Source organism: Cimex lectularius, unplaced genomic scaffold (genome assembly GCF_000648675.2).
Source record: "Cimex lectularius strain Harlan isolate CLEC.00 unplaced genomic scaffold, Clec_2.1 scaffold68, whole genome shotgun sequence".
Classification (NCBI taxonomy): Eukaryota; Metazoa; Arthropoda; class Insecta; order Hemiptera; family Cimicidae; genus Cimex; species Cimex lectularius.
The window spans coordinates 353,606-375,431 of NW_019392732.1; the positions used below are offsets into that span (position 1 = coordinate 353,606).

A 21,826-nucleotide genomic window follows, 5' to 3' on the forward strand; every position below is an offset into this window, starting at 1 on the left:
TCCCTTATGCAGAGAAAGGTTGCTCGATGTGTCCCACATACTGGAAACATGCCATGCCTTGGCTCCCTACAGGGAGCGCGTAGACATGCCATCCAATCTGAAGAAGGTACTCGAGCACTGCAGCGAGTATCAGGGTCCCCTGTTCCGATTTTTACAGGAAATTGGGGTTTTTTATTGTATATAGTATGTCTCATGTGTTGTGTGTCTATATGTTTGTCTGAGTGAATGTATTTATTAGCGTGAATGGCGAGGGGTGAGGGTGAAATATAACATCATCATCGCCCCTCGAACGTTGAGAGCGTATGAGTATGTGTTCGGGGTCGATGGCGGAATACTTATAAAAGTACTCCATCGACTCCAATCTAGTTTAGTTCGAGTATAGGTCGGTGGAGGAATATCAAGTACTCCACCGACCAAACGGAATGAGTGTATTGTATGGATGTGTTTATGTGTATGAATGTATTTATCTGTATGAATGTAGTGTTTGTAAATAGAAGTGTAAATAGAATATTGACTTGACTTAGCTGCTTGGGGCTGAAATGAAAAAAAAAAAAAAAAAAAAAAACGGATTTACTTAGGAGTAGACAACAGAAGATTACTCATTTTGAAGGCTAACACCTTTACTCGGCTTTTCTCCATTTTAATCCAGTCGTATTCTCTTTAACCGTGGAAAAACATCATCTTGAATCAGAAGTTCGCAATATTATTGTGATAATGAGTCATCGAAGTCACCGGCAAGTGGCTATCCCAGAGGCAGTTGACGGTAGTCAGAGGTGGTCTCCCGGGCTTTATCCAGATTCCGAGAGACTGGAAATGCCAATACGAGGCCTGGGAGTAGATCTGTATGCATTACGACGCTAAGGGAGGACAGAAATATTGTCACTGCTGCAAGACGAAGCCCGCTCCATAGTGCTCCCCAGATTCTAAATGCAGAACAAGATGGTTTTGGAATCAGTTGGCCTCACATTGTATGCCCCTTTTAGACGACCTGCAGCAACAGCCCGCCACGAGCCAGTTGGGAAAATATGGTGCAGCGAGCGCCAAGAAGCGTGCACCAATTGGCATGCTGTTATGTTTACTGATGACTATATTGTATAGCAGGCGCCGAAGAGTCTACCGAGAACGGGATGCGTACTCCCTTCAGTGAAGTTTGGAGGATGCGGTGTAATGGTCTGGGGTGGGATTTACACTAGAGGACGAACTGGACTCTATATTGCTGAAAGCAACCTCGCCGCAGTCCGTTATGTCCAAGATATTATCGAAGAATAAACCCCTCATACCAGGGATATCGTTGGCAGGGATTTTCGATTTCTGGATGCAAAGCGAGACCTCATAGAGATAGTTTTTCACCAATGTTTAGAAAACCTGGGAATTTCTCCTCTGACCGTTCCCCCATTTTCACCAAACCTCAAGCCCATAGAGCACATGTGAGATGCGTTCAGAGAAGGCTTTTCATCACTATCTGCAGCCAGTTGATCTGCAACAACTTGCGACATCTATGGAGTGAAAATCCTCATGAAATTAGTGATAACCTTATTAACAATATGCTTAACAGGTGAGGGTTTAGCTAACAGAGGACATTATGCACTGTATTAATTGTTTTAAAAAAAATTATATCCCGTAAACAAACTCATGAACTTAAAACCTTTTATATTGTTATTTTTCAAAATCCTTTAATTATATTTTCCTTAAAAGTAAAATCATAATAATTTCGAATAAATTTTAATTCAATTTATAATAGAAATAAAATAAAAATGCTAGGGAAAGTAAATACTACAAAATTGGCAATATTCCTATTCATTTTTGAATGATTTATTTTAACCCCAACTCAATGATATAATTTCAAGTTTTTTATTTGTTTTGTTTTTTAATTAAATCAAGTCATGAACCAAATAGCGTTTTCTGAATATTTCTGAAAATGAAATCGATTTTCTCTATGGCTGATATAATTCCGAGCAAGTAACATTTCGAGCACAAAATTTGCCACAACATAACTCCATAAAACAGACCCCGTAGATGAGATATGATATAATAATGCTAAACATATAGAAATAGTTATTGAGGAGTGAGTGTATCAATTCACTAGGGGAAAAGGATAGTTCTTCTCAAAAACTGTTTGTCTACTGCACACACAGTTTGTGAGTAGAACTAGCCTGTCCAACCAGTGCTGAACAAATTGTACATAATAAAATCTGATATAAATGTCTCCCATCGGTAAGTAAATAGGACGATTAGCGGACCAGTTTATACAGAAACTGATATTCAGAACATAGATGCAGTAACTCTGGTTTGGTTAGAATTTCCACTACCAATACGGGTGAAAATGTCAGAAAAAGGCTGCTGCATACATCCAAGATAATTGGATATAGCTGTTCTAATTGCTTTTCTAAACATGGTAAATCGACACATCATGATATTAAATTTGATATCCCCGTAATCCTGGACAAAGAAAGAATACAGACTAGACGTTTGATAAAAGAAATATTGTTTCTCTCTATACTAAATCTTGCATTTACAAAAAGTCAAATAGGAAAGATTAACTCAATGTATTCTAGAATTTTAACAGATTAAAAAAAAAGGATTATCAATAAATAAATATATAATGCGTGTGATTAGTGACCGTTAGTCATATTATTCGGAGATCGTGAGATGCGGTCTGGTGTGACGTAGGTTTTAGAAAAAACATTTTCTTTATCGTGCCAACGTTTCGATCTTTATTGAGATCATCTTCAAGTCTCCAAGTGTTTGTTTTCAGCGTAATTGTGCCATTCTTGTGTGTCCTGTTGAGAGTACCCTCACGAACACACAAGAATGGCACAATTACGCAAAAAACAAACACTTTGAGCCCTGAAGATGATCTCAATAAAGATCGAAACGTTAGCACGATAAAGAAAATGCTTTTTTAAACCTAAGTCACACCAGACCGCATCCCACGATCTCCGAATAAATATATAATTATAAAATATAATAATAGTGCAATCGAATTTAATTTTTATACAATTATTGTATATTAAAGTTAAAAAATGTATGCTTCTATTCTGTACTTTACATTTAAGATATGGTAACCAAGAACTTTCTTTATAGAGCCAAAACGACTTCTAGCCTAATAGCACTTGTGATAATCACGTTTATAAAAATAAAAAGATTTTACTATTTAACAAATAAAACAAAAAGTATGTATTATTTATTTACAAGTTAAGTTTTAATTATTAATATAGTTTTTTTATTATTTTTATAATTGTTCTTTGTTGTTTACTTTAAAAAAAAAGGCAAATTGTTGTTATATTCTTTTTACGTTCTATAAAACTAACAGTTTTAAGAGTAGTAAAAGGGAGGATTAATCACACGGCAAAGTTAGATAATGTTATTTATCATTTATTTATTTATAATATTTAAGGAAATATAAAAATGAAATCAATATTGTATTATCAGTGTGATAAAATGTTTGTTTACAAAGTTTGTGTAATTCAGGCCCTCAAATAATGTCGAAAATTTTGCACTGCAAAACTTGTTTTTGGATTCAGAAACACCCCCAACCTTCACCATAACCTCGATTTTTGGTCGATCCTATCGGCATTTGTACATCATTGTTGGTTGCTTGCAAATTCGTTGATAACCTTGACGGGCATTATCCAGGATTCCACCTGCAAATCAGGACTGCCAATAACTACCTTCTCAACCCTTGCGTGTGCTATTCAGGGGTACAATGAAGTCATGTTATAAAATGTCATGGTTATAAAATGACCAACAAATTAATATTTCAAATTTGAACCCTCTCAAAGCACGCAATGTAAAACATGGGGAAACATTATTTCACGGGAATTACAAAGCATATTAAAACGTAAAATAGAACTGAATTTCAAGCACATTGAACCATTTTGTGCTTGAGCTTCATCTGTGTAAGAACTGTGCGCAGAATGTCATATCTAGTACGTTTGGGTTATGGTTAGAGCAATTTACATTTGACCAAATCAGAACAATCCAAACATCACCAAGTTTAGTCGCTTGCCACTCAACAATATACTTCAGTAAAAGCAACAAAATTACGTTATCCTTGGAGGAGATTTCAATGAGAATTCGCTTCGCCCGATGAAACCTGAATCAGTTTTTAGGAGAAATAAAGAAATATATCTAAGGATCAATTCGCCACTTCAACCTACAGCAGACGACTTAACGACTATCGATGCTGCTTTTTCACGTAACGTAGAAATCTTAAAAGCACAGTTTTCATTAAATTGTCACAAATTAATTATTGCATTTCTGAGCAATACTATAATATTTACTTCATACTCTAATATTCAGAATGAATAATTAATGAATAGTCAAACGAACATATGTACGCAATTTGAGCATAGCATGAAACCCATTTGAATAAATAGCAATTGTGGCAATAAATGGCATAAGAAAATAATTGTTTTTAACGATTTAGAAATTAAAATAACGGCATAAATGTAAACGAGTTATCTCTATATCCCCTAATTCAAGCACTAAGTAGTAACCAATCACTCTCTGGCCAGGAGCGCGCAATTTCATTAAAATTAGCAATATCTCTAAGCGTTCAGCAATACCACTTATAATCAAATTTAATAGACGATTTCATCGGACTATAAACCCTCTGTAATTTCGAATTTTTTTCTATATCAAAAAGCCCGTTTGTACGAACAATTTTGCCCTATGAGACTCAGGACAATACTAACATGGCAAATGTTACATGAAGCTACATATGTCCCTGACACTTCATTCGATTGAGAGGTGATTGAATAAATAATTTGGTAAAAAACGGCTAACATAAAAAATGTAACGCTGCTGGCAGCTAACTGTAGATTTTGGTAAAAACATTTCACCTTAAAAATTAATAATAACAAGAGTATAAATGCTTCATTGCAAAAGACAGTCATTTTTTAACGTTCATATATACTAAAAATTAAAATTAACTAGACAATGCTTTTCACAAATCACCTAGTTTCGTTACTCAAACAAAATAATTATTTGGAGATCGCGAGATGCGGTCTGGTGTGACGTAGGTTTTAGAAAAATATTTTCTTTATCGTGCCAACGTTTCGATCTTTATTGAGATCATTTTCAGGGCCTGGGATTGACAAACATTGTTTAAATCCCAGGCACTGAAGATGATCTCAATAAAGATCGAAACGTTGGCATGATAAAGAAAATGTTTTTCTAAAACCTACGTCACACCAGACCGCATCTCACGATCTTCGAATAATCATTGACTAACGGTCACTAAACACCACACATTAAATAAAATAATTTGTCAACAGGACACAGACAACTTGTATTGTAATGTAATTCTTGTTCCGTTCTATTGTTGAAAACATTTTAATTTAAGGTCAGTTCTTGTAACAAAACGGCACAATTAAATAAAATAATAATTCAAGATTTTTTCCCAACAAGGAATTACAACGGCTACAAAACAATAAATTCAAAAACCTTTTTGTAACATATTTCACGTTTTTAAAAATTTCTTCGTACACTGCCTGCGTTTCTCCCAAAGAAAGAAGTAAGTCACACGTGTCAAAAAAAATTGTAAGCCTAATTTTTTCCTCTATTCACGGATAACTCACCAATGTATAGTCATGCAAATAAGGTATTAGGACAAAAGTACCTTATTTGTGATTGGCACGCAACAACCGCGAGAAGCATTTCGCCAATGAACTCTTGCTATTTTCCCGAGATAAGAGTTCCAAAAAAAAGGTGGCGATGAGGGCCCTGCTACTGTCACTCTTGAGTGACTATAAAATAAATATATTGCAAGCAAAAATGAAGAAACAACCCAGCTTAAAAAGATAAAAACATTTCGAATTTGATTTCAAAGTTATAACTTATAAGCAATGGATATTTAAATAAATGTCTTATAATTTTCAAAAAAACATTTTCTTTATCGTGCCAACGTTTCGATCTTTATTGAGATCATCTTCTTTTCACCTCACAGAAGCCGACGCCTTATACAAAAAAGTCTTTTTTCTATACCGACTTCCTTCCCCACCCCTTCAGAATGCAACGTATATAAACAAAAAACAGCAAAATCTCACTGGCACGCTCAACACGACACGCAAAAATGGCACAATTACACAGAAGACAAACACTTTGAGTGAGTAGAAATACTTTGATTGAAAATAAAAAATATATGTTGCATTGTATAAATTCACTTTTCCACATCCTAAATGTATTTGTTAAATGTAAACAATGTTTGTAAAATCCCAGGCCCTGAAGATGATCTCAATAAAGATCGAAACGTTGGCACGACAAAGAAAATGTTTTTCTGAAACCTACATCACACCAGACCGCATCTCACGATTTCTGAAAATTATCGATTAACGGTCACTAATCACCACACATAAATGTTTTATTTTCAAGTTTTTTTAAATGCCAGCGCACATTCATGCCAACTGTAGCCTGTTTCATTCAACAGAAATAAAATTTGCTTTTTCAATCCTACCATGAAAAGATAAATCTAACATTTTTAGTACTTAGTTGACAACTTATGAATCCATTATAAATTCATGATTGAACAAAAATTTGCAGTTTTGCCATTACCAATCATGCTTGTCGGCTTATCCTCGTTGTTTTGGTCGCTTATTTTATCTTGCTCAGTGTTGATCTTTGTCATATAGAAAACACGAAATACCGACAAAGCATGTGGTGAAACGCAGAAAACGCGTCATTTGAAAAATTTTTAAGGCCAGACATACGAGAAAAGCAGTATAATATTGAAGACAGTGAACGATATAAAGATACCGGTAGAGTATGTAGTTCAGACACACAACTTGGAATAAGACAAGGATCATAGGTCAAAATCAACGGTATAAACCTAGCGAATGCAATCAAAATGACCTACATTCGGCAAATGACTTCACTGGAGTTTTTGAGTTTTGATGAAATTCTACAAAGTCACATGACCGCGGTCGAATGGTGAGGACGTCAAACTTTGGATTGTGGAATCCCGCAGTTGTGGGTTCGATTCCCACCGTCGCCCCTTGAATTTCCCATCCTTCTCATTCCAGCAACAAATTCTGTTCATTAGTATACTGGGTGGCGAATCTGATTAGACACGACACGAAACTCACAATTAGAAAGTCGCACCTTACTTTAAAAAAAGGATGTTGAAGTTACTCCACAGGCAATCAATCAAAACACTTTTGGAATTTATTCTAGTTCAAGTAGGATTTTAGAACAAGTCGCACAATTAATCCCAGGTTTTGAGTTCCCAAGTGAAATTTAATTTTACTTTCATAGTCTCTTATTTCCTCCCTAGTTTCATCTACTATTTGTATACAGAAGGTTGGTATATTTTTGAAGCATTTATAATCTAATTTACAGTAATATAGTAACTACTCATTAACAGTAATACCCTGGAAAAGTTCTCAAATTATAACAGGCATAGTACGAACACACACTCAATTAAATTGTATGGTCGGTTTAATGTAAAATATCAATAAAAACAGTTAAATATTTCAAAATCATTTAAGAAACAATATTTTTATTGTCTTATCGTTAAAAAATCTTTAAAAACGTCATGGCCAACAGTAAATAAACAATATTTTAAATGATACAATATGATTGTTCTAACAATGTAAAGACAATTTGAAAAACAATGCAGTAAATAATATTTACAAGAGGTGAAGGAAGGGGTGGCTAGGGGTGTTCGATAGGGTCACTCGTCCTAATTAAATCCTTGTGTAATGGGCCCAGGGGGAAGCTATAAATCGAATTACCTACCCTACCATGGAAAAATTATTTTAAAACTACTTCCCACCTACGACTTACCCTAATTGCTCAGTTTGAAGTCAGAATGCAGAGTTTAGAGCAAACAGAGATAAATGTTTCTTTTTTCAAAAATCAGTAGTTATTTTGTTTATTACAATAGGTAATTAACGTGACAAAACATTTTCTTTGCTTATTAATATATGTACAATTGGTCTATATTATGAACCGATATTTTTCAACAAAATAAAAAAAGACAAATGAATCACATAGATTTTTTATACTGTGATAATAGGTAGATTTTTTTTTTTTTAATTCCTCTCACTTTCATTTTCAACAGTCAACCACGGTCACCGAGTCCATAAACTTTTTCAGTCGGCGAAATAAGGAGAAAAAATGGGTCATTGTACATTAAATGAGGAATGTAAGAAAACAAAGATTTAAAAATTTTTCATTGTAAATTTTGTATACTGTTTAAATCATTAAAAAAAAGAAAAAGCGATTAATTAATTATTATGAAAAAATAATCCAATACAAATCCAGTTTTACGCTGATTATATGGTAATATTTGTACTTAGTAGTAACATATTCTTATGATCTTTATAACAGTTACCTTCCAATATGTAACTTCCGTCTCATCCATAAAAAACATATTCAAAGGCATCAAACTAAATAATGCAGGATTGGTTTTCTACAAACACATCCGTCAAAAATTCTCAATTTTCTTTTCGTACAAATTTAATTTGTCAAAAGATAATAGCGATAATTATTCAGAAATCGTGAGATGCGGTCTGGTGTGATGTAGGTTTCAGAAAAACATTTTCTTTACCGTGCCAACGTTTCGATCTTTATTGAGATCATCTTCAGGGCCTGGGATTTACAAACATGAACAAATACTTTTAGGATGTGGAAAAGTGAATTTATGCAATGCAAAATATATATTTTTTTTACTGGCACTCTCAACACGACACGCAAGAATGGCACAATTGCACAGAAGACAAACACTTTGAGTGAGTAGAAATACTTTGATTGAATATAAAAAAATATATTTTTTGCATTGTATAAATTCACTTTTCCACATCCTAAATGTATTTGTTAAATGTAAACAATGTTTGTCAATCCTAAGCCCTGAAGATGATCTCAATAAAGATCGAAACGTTGGCACGATAAAGAAAATGTTTTTCTGAAACCTACATCACACCAGACCGCATCTCACGATTTCTGAATAATCATCGATTAACGGTCACTAATCACCACACATAAAAGCGATAGTTACTGGAATGAAATGGAACACACTACAGTAATTTTCTCCAGTCATAATAGGTACTACAGCTAATGCCATCTACTGCAACTAAATTTATTCAGCTATTTGTTTATTTTTTACTGTTTTACGATAAGTTGACCACGTTTTACGCGCCTCAATGTAAAATCGATTGTGATGAGTTTGTTTGCTTGAATTGCTCTACTTTCCTCTAGTCACGCTTAAGTCTTAGATATTGTAAAATTTCTTATGTAGGGTGATTAACTTGTAGCTTCATCGTTTCTGGCCATCACCCATAATCAACCTGATCAGCCTAATCTCTGATGGTTCAGTCTGTCACATGCGCTTGGCAAATTCGCTATCCGCAGTAATTCTCTGCGCGTTGTTTTCTCGCGAGTCTGGCGTTACTTTCATTGCTCAGATCCACCACGAGAGTATGCAGAAACCACTGAAGGTGTGCGCCTATAAAAGTTGTTTGTTTAGGCGTCTTCGATCACCCTGGTGTGCCCTTGCAGCTTTACGGATGAACAAACCAGCTCAATAGTGGCCAGGATGATCTGAAACGGAGGAACTGCAAGGGTTCCATATTGCTGGAAACCGTTTCGTGAATCTAAAACAGCTTTATCTTTATAATCGCTAGAATTATAAGCGTTTTGAATTGTCTAACATTTCTGAAGGTTTTAAAGAGAAGGGCTGGCCAGCTTAAATCGCATAGTTGTCGTCCACATCTCATAACGGATCTCAGAACCCTAAAGTGGTGTAAAGAGAAAGGAGACCGGAGGAGGATGTAATGCGGCATCTGTAAGCCGTCCTATCCTTTGTTTGGAGTCAATTTATTATCTCTTCTCTATCTGGATCTATCAGTCATTGCCGGGCTCAATGCCTGCCTGTCAATCACGGGGCATTGTTCACACTACATTGTTCATTCTATCATCTGTTTTCACTCCTCGTTTTTGTCTGTAACTAAACTGCTACCTCACGGGGATTCCTTTTTTTCGAAGAGCCACTCTTACCGGGTAGAGACGGCAGAGCAAATAACAGAGCGCCAACCCTATCTGTGTACACAAGAGAGATAAACCCCGATAACTGTTGCATGAGCTCGTCAATATTGTTGACAACTTCCAAACACTCGCTACTCACGACTTTTCTCGGCTCAATAGCAACCAACGCCAGATGAAAAACCTTCAACATTATCGAGGAAATTGTCATTACACAAAAATCTAAGCTATTTGGTTTGAAATCATCCTGTCGAAGCCATTATCTAACTTACTTTTTAAATTTGTCAACGCCTTATCCGAATTTATGTTTTTCTTTTAAGAATAGGAAAGTAAAAGTTATGTCAAGTTACGTCTGAATCACGTCTTCATTGCTAATGGCACAAAAATTTATATTAAATATTTTTAACAGCAACAGTTTAGATGAAAATTTAGTCTTCATGTCAGTGACTGATAAAATAAATATAATATTATTCAGAAATCGTGAGATGCGGTCTGGTGTGATGTCAGAAAAAATTTTTTATCGTGCCAATTTTATTGAGATCATCTTCACGGCCTGGGATTTACAAACATTGTTTAAATTTAACAAATACATGTAGGATGTGGAAAAAAGTGAATTTATACAATGCAAAATATATTCTTTATATTCAATCAAAGTATTTCTACTCACTCAAAGTGTTTTTTTTCTGTGTAATTGTGCCATTCTTGCGTGTCATGTTGAGAGTGCCAGTGAGATATTGCTTTTATGTTTATATACGTTGGATTTTGAAGGGAAATACTTTGATTGAATATAAAAAATATGTTTTGCATTGTACAAACTCACTTTTTTCCACATCCTACGTGTATTTGTTAAATTTAAACAATGTTTGTACATCCCAGACCCTGAAGATGATCTCCATAAAGATCGAAACGTTGGTAGGATAAAGAAAATGTTTTTCCAAAACCAACATCACACCAGACGACATCTCACGATCTCCAAATAATCATTTTAAACAATGTTTGTAAATATCAGGCCCTGAAGATGATCTCAATAAAGGTCGAAACGTTGGCACGATGAAATGTTTTTCTAAGCCTAAGTCACACCAGACCGCATCTCACGATTTCTGAATAATCATCGACTAACGATCACTAATCACCACACAAAATAAATATAAGAAAGAACCCCTAGCTTTGTACGGTAATAAAGCGGTAAATTTAGACTGAAGGATTTAGATATTAATAAAAGGAATAGAATAATAATAATAATAATAGAATAATATGAAAGAGAATTCGACACAAGTGATTTAGATTTAAAAAAATGCACAATGGTGAGGATAAATTCCTAATTAGATTTTTTTGTGAATTTTCTCCTAGAGTGAAAATTTTAGTAAATAAATTATTAATAATTATCTAAATTTTCTCAAAAGAAATAGTACTATTTACAGATAGAAAGAAATCTACGCGCGGAAAAACGTCGACTAGAAATTATCACATTATTATTTTATTTATTATTATATCATTATTAATATTTATATAAATAATAAATCATTTCTAATTTAGGTCGTCAAAGTTAAATATCAGACAATTTGATCAACTAACTACGCCTCATTTTTGTTACAATCCATCCAACCTACGATTTTTCTCACTCGTGCTTAATATCAATCTGTTAATGTCATATTTGTTCCCCAAACAAAATAAATTGAATAGTAAACGAAAAAAAATTCGTTTTAATTATTCCTAAGTATCTTATCATAAAATATTGATTATATTTTACCGTCCTTAATAGAGCCAGTTTAATATATATTCATATACTAGACCACACGGGTTCGTCAATACTGACAACCTTAAACAGTCTCCACTCCCACGGTTTTTTCCCGCATGCCTTTGCAAAGGGTGAGCAGGGAAATGGTCCAAAAATTTTTTTCAAAAACCGTTTAAAATTTCTGAATCCCGGCCAATGTTCGATAACGACTTGTAATCAACGCGTGCAACAACAATAAGATTAAGATGTAACTCTGGCTTTAAACGACCCCCGAGGATGAATAATTAATTTTATATTATGAATATGAATAGTAAATCAAATAGTTATTGTAGAAATTAGCATACAAAATAAACAAATTATTGGTGTTCCTATTTAATATATTTATTGTATTTTTATTATTATGTTTATTTTTAGAAATTAACTAAAATGACACTTAAAAAGTGAATTTCAGGCACATTTACGATATTGGGCGTTTTTCCGTTTTATCAAAAGTAAAAAGTATATTCATTCAAAAATATAAAATGTTTATACGTTCAATAAAATTTAATTCCAATATATCTTTTCGCTGTGATATGACAGTGGACTAGTCTTACGATCATCGTTAAATCATCCAGAAACTGTCCGAAACGATAAATTGCTGTTGACGCAGCGAATCTCTGATATTGTAAAAAAAAAGCGTAAGGCACGAAAAAACATCGAAAAACATATTTTTGAACTTTTTTTTTTCAATTTTTAAAATCCTGAAAGACAATTTCAACGGGAATGTGTCTTTTTCTTTCTAACTAAAAACGTGGGATTTTGCCAAAATTAAACCCACATTAAAAATTACTTTTCCGCCTAAAGGCTTGGAAAATCGGGAAACTTAAAAAAACCAAAAACCACACAGGGAAACTACGATATGTATAAAGAAGGGTGTTTTTTTTTTTTTTTTTTTTTTTTTTTTTCAAATGATTACTATAAAATCATTGAATAAAATAGGAGCATTATTGCTGATTTAAAAAAAAAAAACACCTAAACATAATAAAACGAACGAATTAATTTATTTTTAATCCTGGTGAATAAATCTGAACAAATTTTCGGCATTTATTGAAAAAAAAGTGAGAGCGATTATTTTCTTTTCTATCATTTTACCAAAAACCAAGCCGATCGTTAATAATTGATTACCTAATTTTAATACTTTGGTTGTAGAGAGTTAGTTTCACGATACACAGTTACTGAAAACAACACATTTTTAAGATTTTACGCAAAATTTATAAAATCGAGAGATTCTACTTTACTAACTAAAAAAACGTTTTGCACTTTCAATGTTGTCAGTCGAAAATATGTAAATTTACATAATACACAGATTCAAATAATCATAGAACACAGAGACGAACGTGCTGTTACTTAGTGGTCGTTTAATGCTTCAATTTTTGAGAGTAGATTTTTTTAAAATTTGATAACTGATCATAATTTTCGATTATCGTGAGGCTGTTGCATGTTTGCGTTTATCAATTCAAATTTGTCACCCGAGGCACTCGCGAAAATCTGGTTTTCCCCGAGAATCGGCGCGTTTTCCGGCGGCGATTTTCCAGTCGTGGTTCGATGGAATTTTTCCACTTTTCGTGGTTAATTACTTGAAAAGAGAGGAAGACAAATTGGTTTGTGACCACCTCCGCCGGTTGCATCGCCGGCCACGAGGTAGTGGGGGTGTCGAGGGTTGATGTAAACACAGGCACGTGATCGTTGCGAGATGGACGACCTCATGATTCGATTGATACCAAAATGTTCGTTTGACAATTTACACGCGTACTATTTTTCGCTCGGCGTTTCTCGTTACGGTCTGGCATCGTTCGTATGTCAGTTTTTAAAGGGATTTTATTTTCTCGATTTATTATTTGTCCCGTTCGTCTGGGAAGGGAATGTAAACGGATGAAAGACGTTACTCACATTTCATCCTTTTGGGGCAGTTCTGCTTCCTCCGCGTCATCTCGAAGAAGGCACCTCGATCCAAATAACAAACAAAATTTTTGGGATCACACTCGGGGGAGGGGCGGATCTGTGGACCTATGCGGCGGGGGTCATTTCGACACTTGTCTCACTGGGTCATCTCGTCGAGAGTCACACAGGAGTCACATTCACAGTCCGGCGGGGTTCTGGCCAACTCGAGGGTCGAGGAACGACTGGCCGTCCATCCGTCAAGGCTCGTCAGGGGGCGCGCGGCCGCCCTGTGACGTCATGACGGCTGGGCGGGGACACTCGCCCCGCCTACATGCGCATCACGACCGCCCACCGACGCCTTTCAAACGCGCTACGGACGCCCGAAACCGCGGCTACGGACGAACATCGCCTCCACGTTAGACAGGTAAGAGTTTCAAAACACTTCCGTTTACTTTCTTTTCATTTCAAAATGATTTTACACCTGCCCTATGCGCCTGAAACCAATCCCGGGTTTAGAAACTGTTTAGAGTGCCGTTTCTCCAGTGTCCGCGACTCGAGCGACCGTACGCCGACTCCTTCCTCGTCCCGCTATCAGACGTCTTCCAGTCCTCGGGCGTCCTTTGAACTCGCCTTCCGCGTCTTTTTCTTTCCTTAAAATCGAAATCCCCTGTTTATTCTGCCCATTTCTGTTTCTAACCTGCTACGTCGTTGTGAGACGTGCTAACTAGTCTGCGGCTCGCCAGGTTGCAGCAGCCACAAGAGCCGCACGTGCCGAGAACTTTGGCGCCTCCCGGCTTCGCGCTGCCTGTCCGAAAAAAACCCATCCATCTTCATCTTGCTGATTAATTTAAATATTTTGTCAACATTTTATAAAAGGTTAACGTCAGATTCTCCTCTGTACTCGATTTCAGCCCAACTTTGTAAAAAAAAACCTTTTTTACATTTATATTTTTTTACCATATTAGGGTAGTACGTACATATTCCTACTATATGAAGCAGTTCAGTTCAGAAATCAAAACAGTTCAATTTGATATAAAGTACAATATAATTTTGTGGGATATTATATTCAATTATTCGGTAATTAATTAATTTTTTAAACGCGGATTTGCAATTTCAACCGTGCATAATTATCAGTTCCCGTCGTTACAGGGTTTTTGAAAGAAGAGGAAATTTTGGAGTTTTTGCAAGTTTTTTAAGGGCGTCGGTGGGCGCAAAAGTACAAGCGTTGACATCCAAGAAAAGTATAATTTAATGATTATTTCGAGATCGTCGCATTTTTTAAAATCTAAATCACTTGTGTCGAATTATGCATTCTATTATTATTATTATTCTATTCCTTTTATTAATATCTAAATCCTTCAGTCTAAATTTACCGCTTTATTACCGTACAAAGCTGGGGGTTCTTTCTTATATTTATTTTGTGTGGTGATTAGTGAACGTTAGTCGATGATTATTCAGAAATCGTGAGATGCGGTCTGGTGTGACTTAGGCTTAGAAAAACATTTCATCGTGCCAACGTTTCGACCTTTATTGAGATCATCTTCAGGCCTTGATATTTACAAACATTGTTTAAAATGATTATTTGGAGATCGTGAGATGTCGTCTGGTGTGATGTAGGTTTTAGAAAAACCTTTTTTTTATCCTACCAACGTTTCGATCTTTATGGAGATCATCTTCCGGGTCTGGGATGTACAAACATTGTTTAAATTTAACAAATATATGTAGGATGTGAAAAAAATGAATTTATACAATGCAAAAAAAATTATATTCAATCAAAGTATTTGTACTCACTCAAACTTTATTTTCTGAAACAATACGAATACTTTGATTGAATACAAACTTTTTTTTGCATTGTATAAGTTTATTTTTTTCCACATCCTACATGTATTTGTTAAATTTGAACAATATTTGTCAATCCCAAACTCTGAAGATGATGTCAATAAAGATCGAAACGTTGGCACGATAAGGACACACCAGATCGCATCTCACGATATCCGAATAATCATTGACTAACGGTCACTAAACACCATACAAAAATAATAATTTAATTTCATTCGAATAAGATCAAATAAACTGCTTTTGCGTCTAATTTATTTAAATTGATTGGTCGAGATGTTCTTTTTTTGTAAATAAAAGTGCATATAATAAGATAGATTTAATAATCATAACTTTTCTGCTATTAACCGACAACACAGTCAAATTAATAAATCGAAACACTCGTATGTCGAAGTCAAGAGTGACGTCTCTGAGCCACCGCACACTACATAATTTTTATGTTCGTGAATGCAGCCCAATAATGTTAAACTGTTGCCAGATATTTTATACTATCATGTGGTAACCCCAGTGTGTCCAAGATGGGATTCCAGCTTCTCTTACACCCTAGGGATTTGGCCGTTTGAAGGATCTACAGTATTAAAAATCGTACGGATGGATGCAGTTACTTTCTCCATTTCAGTCTAACGACCGACGTAGTAAGTTCTGTACTTTAACAATTAAGTAAATCCTGAAAATCGCCAGGATTTCAACTCGAATTTAGACTAATTCATTAAAAGTTAATGTAAATTTCGTACATACACTTTGCGATTCAAATACCACATAGCTAAGCCTGGTAATGAGTGGCAATAAAAAATACAAAATATGGAGTCGGGCGTATAGCTCCACATGGATGAATGTCCGTAGCGTGTGGAAGTAAACCGCACGGCAGCAGTGGTAGATGGTGGTTTCACCGTATAGAGGCTTATCCGTAGTGTCGGACAACTACCCAATGCTTTGTCACGCCACCATTAAAATTTCTTCGTAGAATATTGTCGAAGACGTAGCTTTTGAACGAAAGCGAAATTTTCTGATTGAGAATAATTCTACTTGGGTGTACTTTATCCTATTGAGTGGTGATTAGTGACAGTGAAAACAAACCCTTTTAGCCCTGAAGATGATCTCAATAAAGATCGAAACGTTGGCACGATAGAAAAAATGTTTTTTCTAAAACCTACGTCACACCAGACCGCATCTCACGTTTTCTTAATAATCATATTTATCCTAGGGGGACCGCGGTAGCCGAGTAGTTCGCGTGAGAGACTCTCGGCTCATAGACGCCGCGTTTGTGGGTTCGATTCCCAACGTCGCCTCTGGCCCTTTTTTGGCGATACCCCCCCCCCCAAATATGAACACACATACAAGAATTCGTCACCATGGTTAATATGCATAGATCTTAAGGGGAAAAAATTATCCATTGGTTATCTTGATTGTATTGTCATTAAAATCCAAGATTCCGGCTCTGTAATTAACAAATCTGTCTATCTGGCATTGCGGATTAATATCCAGGGTGAAAAGGAATTGTTGGGTCTGTGGATAGCAAAAATCGAAGGGGCAAAGTTTTAGCTGTTAGTAATGACAGAGCTAAAAAATCGTGTTTGCAGGATATCGTTCCAAAATTTACTAATGGGACATCACACATTGTATTGCTAACATTTATAATTTATTTGGCGACTAATGGCATTGTATAATTTAAAATCTTAATGTCCGTCTTCAAAAGGATTCAGAATCCTCATGCCAGCCCACTAGGTATCTACCCCAATTATTTTTTAAATTAATTAAATTCAGTGCAAAACAATACATATTTTGTATATTAATTCTACAAACCACGATTGGATAACCGAAGATCACGCTGAGAATGTTGTTCAAGAAAATTTACTAGATCGCTAGATACGAACCCAGCACCTTTATCTTGAGTATCTGTATCAACGTCTTAACCGTTGCGGCCGACGACGCCCCAATGAGTGCTTATATTACAACGTAATAAGGAATACCAAACTCAACTTGAACGTATTTTCAATTTTATAAAATTTAAACCAGCTCAGTTCTGTTTTAAATTTAAAATCAAATACTCTGTTGTAATACTTAAAATACATGATGGAATGTGTGGTGATTAGTGACCGTTAATCGATAATTATTTAGAAATCATAGAAGATGATCTCAATAAAGATCGAAACAATGGCACGATAAAGAAAATGTTTTTCTGAAACCTACATCACACCAGACCGCATCTCACGATTTCTGAATAATTACATGATGGAATGTTCATTAAATCATGAGTAATTCCGTCCCATCCAAAGGAAACCAAAACCATTGGAAGAACACTATAATCAAATGCTTTTATGAAACCTTCAACCTGATGATGAGCTAAAGGGCTCGAAATCCGGATTGTTGCGAAACAACTTACTGTGAGTAGGAATCATCTTTTTAAAAAAGGATTGCTTTTTATGAAATGAGCATAAAAACTTAACAGAAAGTGTTCTAAATTAGCTGTAAAATTATCACATTTTAAATCACAACCCGCTCGCAGGAAGCTTTTTATATGTTAAGTGAAACAAATTGAAGAAAATAATTTTCTCTAATGAATGTAAATTTAATATAATTAATACTGTTAATAATCTGAGTGAAATAAACAACCAAAAAATGATATGAAATTTCAAAAATCATCTTTTCGCAGTCAAGGAAGGTCAAGAGGAGTTATGGTGTGCGGTTAGTCTATGTCAGACTTGGCCAACCCTTGAACAGGTTAAATGCAACAATGCCCTTTCGCCGACTCGCCTGTTTTGACCTGAAAACGTCACATTTCAGTTCACCGTTCATTTGACCATTGCATGCTTCAGCCTCGGCTAAAGCTTCGTGCATCAGATTAGGGAATCAATATAAAATGACATTGGGTCATTCATTATACTGATCCAAGCTTGACAAATGTATAATCAGACGAATTATCTTCCATAGGACAGAAGAGTGTCATTTAAGAGTTGACGAAGGCAAATTAAAATTTTTGGCATATTTCATTTATCTGTTTGCTATACTTCGGCTGTCACATTTTTCATTATGTTTGATTGATTGTTAGCCCATATTTTCAGTATGTTGCCCACTCCCAATGATAATTACGTTCTACAAGCAAATAATTAATTGTTTATACGCCAAATATGGTCTCGACAGATAGGTTGTGTCGTGTTAATATTTTATTTTAATCGATCTAATAAACCTCGAATCATCATAGACATTACAGTACGAAATATGAAAAAACTGATGTGTCCACTAACGTCTACCTCTTTCCGACGGCTATAGTGAAATATTATATAAAGGAGGCATAAAAATAGTGTCATTGCTGACGCCAGCAATGGTTTGCATAGGTTACTCAGACCTACAAAATCCATTATTATTACGTGCTGCTCAATATATTATTAGACTTCTTTCTTTGATATTTTCGATGGACACTTAAACTACCATCGACGAGTTGGTTTTGTAAAATAGAAATGGTGAATGATGGAGTTTTTAAAAAAAGGATTGAGTTGGTTTTGTTCTTTCAGGATAGATCAGTCAGTTTATTCGATTTTAATTAAAATTTAATTTTTTGGTGGTTGAAAAGAATATATGTAAAGAACACTAGGCTTAAATCAATATCATTTACTACAACGCATTTAATTAGTTTGCATTTCAATTTGTTACTTTCCGGTCAACTTCAGTATTCCTGCTGTTCTTTTGAGCAATGAACTCTTAAAAAATAAATAATTACATTAGAAATGCAGGATCATTTAGCGTACTAAACACGTTTTTCTTGTTTGCCCTTCAGAAGTTTAAATGTACCACTTTATTATTATTTTTTACTATGTGTGGTGTTCAATGACCGTTAGTCAATGATTATTCGGAGATCGTGAGATGCGGTCTGGTGTGACGTAGGTTTTAGAAAAACATTTTCGTGCCAACGTTTCGATCTTTAATAAGATCATCTTCAAGGCTTGAGATTTATAAACATTGTTAATACCCTGAAGGTGATCTCAATAAAGATCGAAATGTTGGCACGATAAAGAAAATGTTTTTCTAAAACCTACGTCACACCAGACCGCATCTCACGATCTCCGAATAATCATTTTTTCTTATTGTTTTTTCTTTTTCCTGTTTTTCTCTCAATTTACAACAGTACTTATATTTGCACTACAAGTCAAATTGTTGATATGTACAAATTAAAAAAAAAAATCTGGGACTGTTTGGCATAGAATGTTTGGAACCACCCGGTAGTGAAACTGTTAGTAGGGTCTACGTGCTACGACTCGCTGCCCAACAGGCGGAGGCCCAGCTGCTTTAATCTCCTTGGGGTTATTGGGGATAGTTAGGGATATCAGGTTTAAACCTAACGGATTGGGGTTATGGAACTGTATGTATCGGAATTTTATGACATCTTTGACAAGAGGAATTTTAAGCTCATTGTGGATTCTGTGGTTAGCTATAAAGATCGGAGCGTTCGGGAGATTTTTGACTGAGAAATCTGGATGCGATGATAATTAGAATGTTTGGTTGAACTCCACAGTTCAATGTCATATGTTCAAATTGGTTCAATTATTGTCTTGTATATCAGTTTTGTTTTGTAGCGTCTAGTCAATTCCTGCTTTTTTCGCCTTGCATGGGGATTCCAAATTAGTCTTTCGTCGATGTTCAGCCCAAGGTACGTGGTTAACTAAAGGAAGGGATATGTGATGTAGGTTAGTGGTGGCATTATTCCACGTCGGAGGGAAACGGCTATATGTTGGCTTTTATCTAATTTATTTTTATACGCCACTTTTTTTTAGCCAAGGTTCTGTTTCAATTAGGTGAGCCTGTAAGGAGCGATGTGTGAAAACAGGATCTTTCAATAAAGATATTATATCCTCCAATGAAGATGGGATAGTAGTATCATCCGCAAAGGTGTGAATGGATCGGTAGGGATGTCAGCAGTATACGTTCAGTAAAGTATCGGATCAAGGATACTACTCTGCGGGACTCCGGCCTTAACAAGATAGTAGTCAGAGCAAGATATTCCCTCGCTGACCAGAAAGAAACGACCATCGGTCATGATCGGATTATGAGGATATAGGTGAAGGGAAAGATGCTATTCAGCTCTGTAGCAAACCCGGCTGCCAGACCATAAAACAAATCCCTTGAGACATTTCAAGGGAAGCACCCCGAGCAGTAATGTTTCAGCTCAAGAGAGGAAGAGATAGCGTCTACAAGACGGTAGCATTGCTGGATTCTAGAGTGATGTTTACGGAAGCCAAACTAGTGAGATGGAATAATGTTTTGTTCTTCGAAGATGGAAGGATTCTTTTCAGACGGAGCTTCTCGAGGATTTTCCATAATGGTAGGAAGCTAATCGGGCGATAGGATTGAGTAAATGGGGGCACTTAAAATAAATACGCGTGAAAGACAAGAAAAAGAAGTACAACATGCAGAGGGCCCCGCCGATGACCTCAGCTGTTTGTCGACCTATAAACATCCCTAGGTTTTAGAAAAACATTTTCTTTATCATGTCAACGTTTCGATCTTTATTGAGATCATCTTCAGGTCCTGCGATTTATAAACATTGTTTAAATTTTACAAATACATATATACAGTTTATAAATCCCAGGCCCTGAAGATGATTTCAATAAAGATCGAAACGTTGGCACGATAAAGAAAATGTTTTTATAAAACCTACGTCACATCAGACCGCATCTGACGATCTCCAAATAATTATTTTATTTGAGTAACGAAACTAGGTGATTTGTGAAAGGCATTATCTCGTTGATTTTAATTTTTAAGATATGTCAACGTTAAAAAAATGACTGTCTTTTGCAATAAAGCATTTACACCCTGGTTATTATTAATTTTTAAGGTGAAATGTTTTTACCAATAATCACAGTTAGCTGACATCGGCGTTAAAAGGCCCCGCCGATGTCCTGAGCTGTTTGTCGACTATAAACACCCCATATTATTATTATTGTGTGGTGTTTAGTGACCGTTAGTCAATGATTATTCGGAGATCGTGAGATGCGGTCTGGTGTGTCTTTATCGTGCCAACGTTTCGATCTTTATTGAGATCATCATCAGGATCTGGGATGTACAAACATTGTTTAAATTTAACAAATATATGTAGGATATAGAAAAAAAATGAATTTATACAATACAAAAAATTTTTTTATATCCATTCAAAGTATTTGTAATCATTCAAAGTGTTTGTTTTAGTATTATTAATTCTCGACACAATCATATCAATAAAAACGCCAATATCACTATGTGATATTATACTAAACAATAAAAATAATCTGTTATACTAAGACCTGTAAGTTGCTCATGAATCTTCTTTTTCAATAAAATGAAATCTGAAGTCCATGCAAAGCCACCACACTGAAAAGC

General features: G+C 35.3%; 2 protein-coding genes across 3 annotated transcripts in view; one reads left to right on the plus strand and one right to left on the minus strand.

The window, feature by feature from the left end:
* LOC106661440 (protein tiptop-like) overlaps positions 1-13,881 on the minus strand; it is a 229,509-nt gene extending 215,628 nt beyond the window's left edge. The window contains exon 1 of the mRNA XM_014384835.2: positions 13,649-13,881. Coding sequence (XP_014240321.1) covers positions 13,649-13,688 — 40 coding nt within the window. The 5' untranslated portion in view covers positions 13,689-13,881. The remainder of the gene's footprint in view (positions 1-13,648) is intronic.
* An 82-nt stretch (positions 13,882-13,963) lies between these two features.
* The window catches only part of LOC106661443 (zinc finger protein 43), a 127,510-nt gene continuing 119,647 nt past the window's right edge, over positions 13,964-21,826 (plus strand). The window contains exon 1 of one of the 2 annotated variants that reach the window (XM_024226871.1): positions 13,964-14,063. The gene's annotated coding sequence lies outside the window, so the exon portion shown is untranslated. The remainder of the gene's footprint in view (positions 14,064-21,826) is intronic. The other variant, XM_014384837.2, reaches the window with a different exon arrangement.